The sequence below is a fragment of the Alexandromys fortis genome, unplaced genomic scaffold, assembly GCF_014885135.2.
Source record: "Alexandromys fortis isolate MF-2015 unplaced genomic scaffold, M_Fortis_MF-2015_v1.1 scaffold_137, whole genome shotgun sequence".
NCBI lineage: Eukaryota > Metazoa > Chordata > Mammalia > Rodentia > Cricetidae > Alexandromys > Alexandromys fortis.
In genome coordinates this window covers 4,573,223-4,583,028 of record NW_026068009.1, presented here as the reverse complement: position 1 = coordinate 4,583,028, position 9,806 = coordinate 4,573,223, and the positions used below count along the sequence as shown (strand labels likewise).

General features: G+C 39.1%; 2 protein-coding genes across 6 annotated transcripts in view; both read right to left on the bottom strand.

Moving 5' to 3' along the window:
* The window catches only part of LOC126513430 (probable ATP-dependent RNA helicase DDX60), a 479,040-nt gene that overhangs the window by 50,826 nt on the left and 418,408 nt on the right, over nucleotides 1-9,806 (bottom strand). The gene's annotated exons all lie outside the window — the stretch shown is intronic.
* The window catches only part of LOC126513431 (probable ATP-dependent RNA helicase DDX60), a 48,637-nt gene that overhangs the window by 3,498 nt on the left and 35,333 nt on the right, over nucleotides 1-9,806 (bottom strand). The window contains exons 17-19 of the mRNA XM_050161807.1: nucleotides 8,478-8,627; nucleotides 3,831-3,950; nucleotides 1,988-2,083 (exon numbers count right to left, since the gene is read on the bottom strand). Coding sequence (XP_050017764.1) covers nucleotides 1,988-2,083; nucleotides 3,831-3,950; nucleotides 8,478-8,627 — 366 coding nt within the window. The remainder of the gene's footprint in view (nucleotides 1-1,987; nucleotides 2,084-3,830; nucleotides 3,951-8,477; nucleotides 8,628-9,806) is intronic.

The window sequence follows — 9,806 nt, the reverse complement described above, 5'->3', positions numbered from 1 at the left end:
CAAAATATGTAGGTTAAGTAAAAATAAACATAACAAATCAGTATTCAAAAAAATAAAAGCACAACTTATTGGGTCATTTCAAGTCTGTAACACAAAGGAAAAGGCTGGGGATTAGGGACAATGGTGAACTATTTCAAAGATCTGGACTTAATCTCCAGGACTACAAACTACTTATTCATTATTATTATTATTATTATTATTATTACTAAGAAAGTAAAGATAAACTAAATATAGGTTTCTTTTTGTCTTTTCAGTTTAAAATCCAGGAACAGAAGAATGTACTTTTCTATGGGGCTCTAAGCCTCTGAATAAGTATACTGAATGATGCTGCTATAGAACTCCATTAAGTGGTTTCCATCAGAACATCTACATCTACATTGGTTTTCACCCCACTCTAGTGCTCAGGGACACTGATCCACAGGTACTACTTCAGTGGGACTCCAGGTTCTCTGGATCTCTAGCTTTAATGATGGAGTAAGCTGAGATCATTTTTCCATTGGTCTCTCCCAAGTTACCTGACCCAGCTGTGTACCAGCAGCTAAGGTTCACTTCTTGAAATATAGCCCATTCGATCAGAATCTCCTTTGCAACCATAAGCAAATGCTTCCTTTCCTTGTTTCTTTAAGATTAACAATAAGTTCCTCGCTCTGGATTTCCTCACAAATGCCTTTTTGAAAACATACTTTTTACTTAGCTTCTCTAGGATCATGAACTACAGAAAAACATATATAGACCCACCTGGAAATTGGAAACACACTAATCGTCTGACAAAATTGGGAGCATGGGGGGTAGAAGGAAGGGAGAAGGGGAAGAGAAGAAAAGAGGGGAAAGGTTGAAGAAAACATGAGGATAGTTGAGATGGAGGAAGGACAGATATAAGAGCAAGGAAAAAGATAATCTTGTTGAGGGAGCCATTATGGGGTTAGCAAGAAACCTGGCTCTAGAAAAAATCCCAAGAATCCACAAGGCTGACCCCAGCTAAGACCCTAAGCAATAAACGAGAGGATGCCTGAACTGGCCTTCTTCTGTAGTCAAACTGATGATTATCTTAAATATCACCATAGAACCTTCATCCAATAACAGATGGAAACAGAGGCAGAGACCCATATTGGATCACTGGACTGAGCTCCCAATGTTCAGTTGAAGAGTAGAAGGAATGAGAATATGAGCAAAGAGGTCAACACCATAAAGGGTTTATCTAGTGAAACAGTTGACCTGAGCTAATGGGAGCTCACCGACTCCAGCTGGACTGAAAGACTAAGCAGAGGACCAAACTAGTCCCTCTGAATGTGGGTGACAATTGTATGGCTGGGGGAAAACTGAGGGGTCACTGGCAGCGGCACTGGGATTACTCTTGACTGCATGTACTGGCTTTTGGGGATTCTATTCTATTTCGATGTATACCCTGCTCAGCGTAGATGTAGTAGGGAGGGCCTTGGACCTTCCATAAAGCAAAGTGCTTTAGGATTAGAGGGGCTGGGGTGGGAGGGTTTGTGGAGGGAATGAGAGGAGTGGAGGGAGTGGGAATTTGGATTGTTTGTTTTTAAAAATCTAATAAACTAAAAAGAATACATATGATCTCTGAAAAAAAGAAAATATACTTTTAGAACCATATTTGAATAGGTCATTTGTTTTCCTTCAAGATAATGATGGACAGAATCATTTCTCATTCCTTGCTGGAGCATAAAACCCTTTGCTTTGGAGACTGGACTAGATTTCGATTTTTGTGTCATGAGTTTAATTCTGTTCCCTCCACAACAGCATCACCATTGAAGACCGGTTCCTCATGCATGCAGAACTCTCACCATTACACACTATTTAGTCACAACAGAAGTGAGCCACGAGGATAGTTTAGCTGGGGAAATGGTCAGAAGAGAATTGCCTCCAAATCTGGACTCCATCCAAGGGGCAGATGTTTGAAAGCAGCAAAGACATAGAGTATTTATGAACAATCGGAAGTTAGCCTGAGATGTAAAATCAAGCCTACCTCATCAAATATGACGTATCTGATCCTCTTCACCCAGCTTTGGCGATGAGGAGCCAGTAGGAGAATTTCAAAGCAGGCAGGCACAGTAACAAGGACCTAAAAACAGCAGTAGGATGTGAAGTAACACTTAGAATGTGCATAATTATAAAACTACATGAGGCAAAGCTTCTTGAATGTATCTTCTAATAATGAAGATCTGATACTGATGTGGGAGTGATTTCTTATTAATAAAGAAACTGCCTCAGCCCTCATAGGACAGAAAATTAGCTAGGCGGAGTAGACAGAAGAGAATTCTGGGAAAAAGAAGCTGAGTAAGAGTCGCCATGATGCTCCCACTCCAGACAGACGCAGGTTAAGATCCTCTCTGGTAAGCCAGCTCATGGGCTACACAGAATATTAGAAATGGGTTAGAACAATATGTAAGAGCTAGCCAATAAGAAACTGGACCTAGCCTGGCCAGGCAGTGTTTGAAAGAATACAGTTTCCGTGTAATTATTTCTGGGTATAAACTAGCCATGCGGGCGGCCGGGTGCCGGGGACGCAGCCCTGCCGCCGCTTCTATTTCAACATGATACTACATCTAAGAATTGGATTCATTGCACATGTGATAATAGTTTAAACCACATGAAATTTCAATTTTCCTGGGACAAAATAATAAAATATCAAATTTGAAGTGCATATTCTTGTTAATGAGCCTTCCAAATGTGTCCAGCCCTGAATGGGACATATTTTGACCTCTTTCCAAACACAACAAACAGCAAAGGAAATGGAAAGAATGAGAGAGCTAGTGGAAGGCATAGTGTATTGTGAACTGCTGTCTTCTGAACCAGGCCTGGCAGTTCCACCCATGCACTAACAGTAACTGTGGTTATCTTTGTACAAAACCTGCAGAGCAAACCAGTCAAAATTCCAGCATGAATGAGAAAGCACGCATAAGGCTACGCCCCCGCAGAGGAGTTATTGGCAGTTGGTGGCTGTTGGGAAAGAGACATGATACTGGGAGGCCTGTGGAAGAATGGAGGGAGGGAAGGGAGGTAGAAGGAGAAAACAGGGTAGGTGGATATGATCTTAATACACCTCAAACACATATCAAATTCTCAAGGAATAAATAAAAATATGTTAATTAAACAAATATTTTTAAAAGAAAAATATATAAGAATCAAAGTCATTAATCTTAATATTCTTTTTGTTTTTGCTTTTTAAAACAAGGTTTCTCTGTGTAACAGTCCTGACTGTTCTAGAACTCACTTTGTAGACCAGGCTGTCCGCAAACTCACTGAGATCCACTCGCCTCTGCCTCCCAAGCGCTGAGATTAAAGATGTGTACAACCACTACCTGGCTTAATTTTACCTATTTTGAATCTTTTCAAATCTAACACTAACAAAGAATTTGTGTTGGAAGGTATTTTTTTGAAAGGCAATTTCAGTAATACATTGCCAAATCTTCAATATAATGTACTATAAGCATGTCTTATCTTTCATTTCATCCTAATTATTAATCTGAAAATTCATTAAGAAAACTAAAACTTCATTAACAACACATTCATTAATTACAACACAACACTTTTAACTTTTAACAAGAGAAAGTAATTATGATAATACTTTGCTACCCACTAAGTTTCCATAGTTTGATAAGCTCTTTGAATCCTTTTGAATCTCATTGTAAAACAACTTGATAGTGAACTATAAACTAAAATCTTAAATCAAAATGAAAGCATCTTTAAAGAAAATGAGTTCTATTTATTACATGATTTATAATGTAAACAAATTTATATTTTCACTGAAGCAAAATACAACATTGCTATATAATCTGATATCAAGTTTATTAAGTAGTATGGCAAACCTGGCAGTTCAGGGCATCATGACGATAATCCCTAGTAAAAACGCCACAAACAACTTGACCAGCTGGCAGAATTTTGGTGTAACGATTTTGGACAGTTGCTGCCACTTGATTCACAAGTGCCTAATTGACAGGAAAACAGATGTAGTAGTTATATAATAAAGTATATATCAGCAAAAATTAATGTAATGATGGAGCTCTTCAAAACTATATTCTGCTATGAATTCAGAAAACTTAATAAACCCCTTTCTTCCAAAGTTTCTTGTCATGGCATTTTATCACAGTAATAGGAACACCTAATGAAGACTACCCCAAATGAAAGTGTGGATAATTCCAATTACACAAAAATATTAATTTTATCATTAGAAGGTAAAAGCCTGACCCATGAAGGTATATTTCATTGTGGTTCAGAAATAGATATATTATTCGTTACACAAAATCTGATGAATTAGTACAAAGTAGGCAAATGTATGTCTGCCTCTCCTCTACCCTCAACCCCTCCACCCTATCCCCCATCAACACCTGAGGCAGAGGGGACAGCAGGCCGTGAAGTCATAAGAACAGAGAACTGTCTGTCTGATCCCCACCAGCTAAAACTAGGGAGAGCAGGTCTTGTTGCCTGGGTAACACAATGGAGCCAACTCTATTGGCACAAGTGAGGGTTAGCCAGCTCTGAAATAGTGAGCAATGGACAGCTGCCCCCGTCACTCATCTCTCCTGTGAAGACATGAGGGAGCAAAGGAGAGGTTCCTTCCTCCTCACTCCCTGCCTATCAATGCCTGAGGCAAGATTAAAAACTAGCCCTGACAATCTTACCAAAAAGCAATCTACAGATTCAATGCAAAGCCCATCAAAATCCCTGAGAAATTCTTCACAGACCCAGAAATAACAATACTCAACTTCATAAGGAAAAGTAAAAAAAAAAAAAAAAAAAAGAATAACCAAAACAATCCTGCACAGTAAAGGAACTTCTGAAGGCATCACAATCTCTGACTTCAAACTCTACTACAGAGCTACAGTACTGAAAACAGCCTGAAGCCTGGTGTTGGCATAAAAACAGACCAAAGGACTAATGGAACCAAATCAAAAATCCCATCGCGTCTGCCCCAGAGAGCAGAGCTAAGGTGTATGAGCTCACTTCCTCTTCCTCCCAGAATTCTGTTCTGTTTACTCCACCCACCTAAAGGCTGGCCTATCAAATGGGCCAAGGCAGTTTCTTTATTAGCCAATGACCTTCCTCCATCAGGGAAGTATACTGGAATACATTAGCACAGACCACTTCTTAAATATAACCTCAGTAGCACAGACACCTAGAGAAACAATTAATAAATGGAACCTCCTGAAACTGAAAAGCTTCTGTAAAGTAAAGGACATGGTCAACAAGACAAAACAGCAGCCTACAGAATGGGAAAAAATATTCATTCACCAACATCACATGGGACAGAGGTCTGAGCTCCAAAATATACAAAGACTCAAGAAGTTGATCATCAAAAGAACGAAACATTCAATAAAAAATGGAGCACAGATCTAAACAGAGGACTCTCAATAGATGAATCTAAAATGGCTGAAAGACACTTAAGAAAATGCTCAACAATCTTAGCTATCAGAAAAATTCAGATCAAAATAACTCTGAGATTCTATATTACACCTGTAAGAATGGCCAAGGTCAAAAACACTGATGACAACTTATGCTGGAGAGGTTGTGGGGTAAAGGGAAGACTCCTCTATTGCTGGGGGGAGTGCAAACTGGTACCAACAGCTGGAAATCAGTATGGCAATTTCTCAGGTAATTAGAAATCAACCACAAGACCCAGCAATACCACTTTTGGGTATATACCTAAAGGATGCTCAATCATGCCACAAGGACATGTGCTCAACTATGTTCATAGAAGTTTTGTTTGTCATAGCCAGAACATGCAAACAACCTAAATGTCCCTCGACCAAAGAATGAATAAAGAAGATGTGGTACATTTACACAATGGAATACTATACAGCAGGAAAAAAAAATGATGACATCTTGAAATCTGTGGGCAAATGGATGGATCTAGAAAACATCATATTGAATGAGGTAACCCAGACCCAGAAATACAAATGTAGTATGTACTCATCATAATTGACTTTGAGACATAAAGCAAAGAAAAACCAGCTTATAATTCACAATCCCAGAGAACCTAGATAAGAAAGAGGACCCAAAGAGAGACATACATGGATCTAATCTACATGGGAAGCAGAAAAAGACAAGATCTTCTGAGTAAATTGGGAGAGTGGAGATCATGGGGGAGGACGAGAGGGGAGCAGAGACAAATATATTGCTTAATAAAAAGTAAAAATAAAAGAAATAGCCTAAAGTCATAGGATCAGGAAAGCTGTCCTGGCCCCCCACTAGATGCAAATCTTGGGAGAGCAGGCCCTGCACCTCACCTGGGTAGCACAATAGAGCCGAACTTGTTGGCAGAATTGTGAATGAATCTACTGTAAACTTGTAAGCATGGCAGAGCTGTCCTCACTACTCCTGTCATGTGGTGGTGTAGGAAGATGAGAGATGCCCCCTTTTACTCCACACCCCTCATTGCCTGCAGCAGATAATAGAGCTGACCCTCTTCCTCACAAGCTGCAGCACTCAGGAAATTGCCCTGATGCTTGCCTGGGCAGCACAGCAGAACTGCCTGGTGGTCAGAGGTGGGGATCATCCATCCCAGCGTTATGAGCCAAGGAGAACTATCCCCATTACTCACTAGACAGGTGGTAGCATGAGCAGAAGGAAGATGTCCTCCTCCAACCTCACATCCATCAATGCCTGAGATGGGTAGAGAAGTTAGTCCTGGTATTATAAGAGAGGGAGGGCAGTCCCTGTCTGGCACTAGCTGCAGCACTCAGAAGAGCGGCCCCTGTAACTCACCTGAGCAACATAATGGAGCTGACACTAATGGTACAGGTGTGGGAGGGCATGAAAGCAGGAGAAATGGCCCCACCCCTTACTCATTGCTGCAAGAGAAGAATTAACCCCAGCAATGTTGGAGGGCTTACCCTAGTGGTGATGACAAAGGAGAGCTGGTTGGTCGACCAACCTAACAGCTGCCCAGGCCCAGAACTACAGTTATTCTTTGGGCCACCCCAACATCCACCCCATCCTTGATCTGCTGTAGCATGTGAAGGCACTTGATCCACAGACCCAAAGCTGCAGGATCTCCAAACACAGGGCAACAACAGAATATCCAAGAAGAGTCCTAGTGAGGGCCCAGCATCTATAGTGTAAAAGAATCCAGAAGCCTTGAACCAGACCAATGACTCTGCAATGAACACTTGAAAGTAAAGATCTATGGGGGAAGGGGTTACTGCGTGACTCACTGCAGCTTTCATGATGATATTTTTAATTTTTACCTTCTTTCTTTTTTCTCTTAAATTTTGTTTTATTTGAGAGGGTGCTTAGGTGTGGAGGGCAGATGTGAAGGGACAGGGAAATGAATGGGATCAAGGTACATTACATAAGAGATACACAGAATAAACAAAAAAATGTAAAAACAGAAGAAAAAGAAAAAAGGCAAATATGTCATCAAGTACATCACGAATAAAGAAATACGACAGACCAAAAGTCATAAAAATAATACTGCCTAAATCATTAGTATTTAGAAGTCAAAATATGCAAATATACAAAATGTACATCTAAAAATTCTACTACTTCTGAGTATAGCAGAAACACTCTGAATAACAACAGAAACCTTGAGAAAGATTTGAGATTCCATCTCACTCCCATTAGAATGGTTAAGTTAAGAAAACAAATGTTAACAGTCAAGAAAATACGTGGAAAGAGGAACTCTTAATCACTACTGTTAAAAGTATAATCTGGTATATCCACTATAGAAATCATTACTGAGGTTTAACAAGGCATGAAAAATGAAACTACCTCATGACCTAGCTACATCACTCCTTCCTGGGTATAGACCCCAAAGTCTTCCAGTCTTACTAAAGAGATATGTGCACATCCATGTTGTTACCTCCACTATTTCAATAGCTAGAAAACAGAGGCAATCTTGATGTCCATCAGCAAACTAATAGAAAAAAAATGTTGTACAAATACACAACTCTATTCAAAGAAACACAAAAATGAAATTGCAGAAAATAGATACAGCTGGATATTATTATATTAAACAAAATAACACAGGCTCAGAAAGACAAATACCACATGTTTTCTCTTATATTTGGATTATAAAATTATTTAATAATAATATTTAATTTTATTAAATATTTATTTAATAATATTTGTATATATAAAACTAAATTATATATAATTATATATATAGATATAATGTGGGAGACAGTGGGTATAGGGCATTAAGGGAATCATGAGAGGGCTATAGGTCATAAGAGAAGAAGGGAAATAAGATAATAGAATATATATGACTTGAAAGTGGAATGGGGGCTACATGAGAACACAAGGGAGCAGTAGAGGGAGATTATATCATGGGAGATGTAGTGGTGAAGAAGGGTCAAAAATAATGTACAAAAATTCTATTATGAAGCCCATTATTTTGTATGCCAATTTTAAACGGTGAAAATGGATAAACGAAACTAGATATACCACATTTCCCTGTCTAATAGTTTGAGTAAGCTTTGGAATAAAGAAAAATGTTACATGCACTGGATCCCTACCTTTGTGGGTGAAACATACACAACCACGCCTTCATCACTCTCCTTCAGCACCTTCTCCATGCAGTAGTAGGAAGCATAGGTTTTGCCAGAGGAGGTTGGGGCAACAATCACTGCAGATTCGTTGTTATCCACCACATCCAGCAGCTCCCGCTGCAGGGGTCAGACCATGATTTGTATCAATCAAACAAGTCATATGCTACCCCAACAGATCATTCCTTTACCATTCTGATTTTTCTGAACCTCAGTGATGATTCTCAGAGCTGCAGACACACAGAAAATCTAAAAGTAAACTCTGATAGACAGTTCATTCTCTCAAACGATGCAATTTGTTTGCTTTTGAGCAGCTGACAGATAAGTCTTACATGTGAAAATGGAGTAGAAAAACTAAAAAGAACTGCACAGGAAAGGGAGACTATTCAGGAAAAAGAAGGAGCCAATGAGGAAGACAGTAAAGCAAGGTGTATTGACAGAAATGTGACTAAAGTATACAACATAGAGGGAGGAAAAGACCATAATAGAACATGCTCTTTTGTACAAAAGAAAAATCACTCAAAAATTGTGTTAGAATAAGATATTACTATTAGGAAGATCGTTTTTAATGTTTTATAGAGAAGTATAGTTGTTGGAACCAGCCAACACACATTTTTATGGCAGTAAGCAAATGGTTGAAGCACAGAAATAGCAAGGATTCTTCATTTTGCTGCTTACCCTTGAAGGGTGACTATTTGGTAGCATCATCTTAGCATTCTATTATTTCATTTATCAAGATGATGAGTAGTCAAAAGAATGGACAACCTATGTGAAAGATAGAAGACAGAAGGTATTCTCAAATGACAACCTGCCATTCTGTGAACCTAGTCCTCCCCACATGCCACACATCAGAACGAAAAGGGCATGAAAAAATTAGAAGGTGTATGGAAAATAGGAATAAATGTTCCTGCCCTTTAAGCCTACACTGAAATAAGACATTGGTCTCCTGCTCATGGAAAATCAGAATTTTGATATACAATGTTTCAGCCCAACTAGCTTTGTCTATTTCTTGCTTTCACTCTTAGGCTTCCTCACACAAGCTGATCCACCCCAATGTGATGTCATTCTGTTCACAAGCTGGTACTGGAAACTAGGCTCATGGAGTCATCTGAGTATCTTTACATTAAAGCTAGGGTGTCTCGGGTTTTTCATTACATTAATGAAAAGTGACTTACGAAATATGAACTGACTGGAACAGCTAGTCAGATTGAACCTACAAAATTGCATTTCTATAAGTAAATAATACTCAAGTTATCACTCACACACACACACACACACACACACACACATATATATATA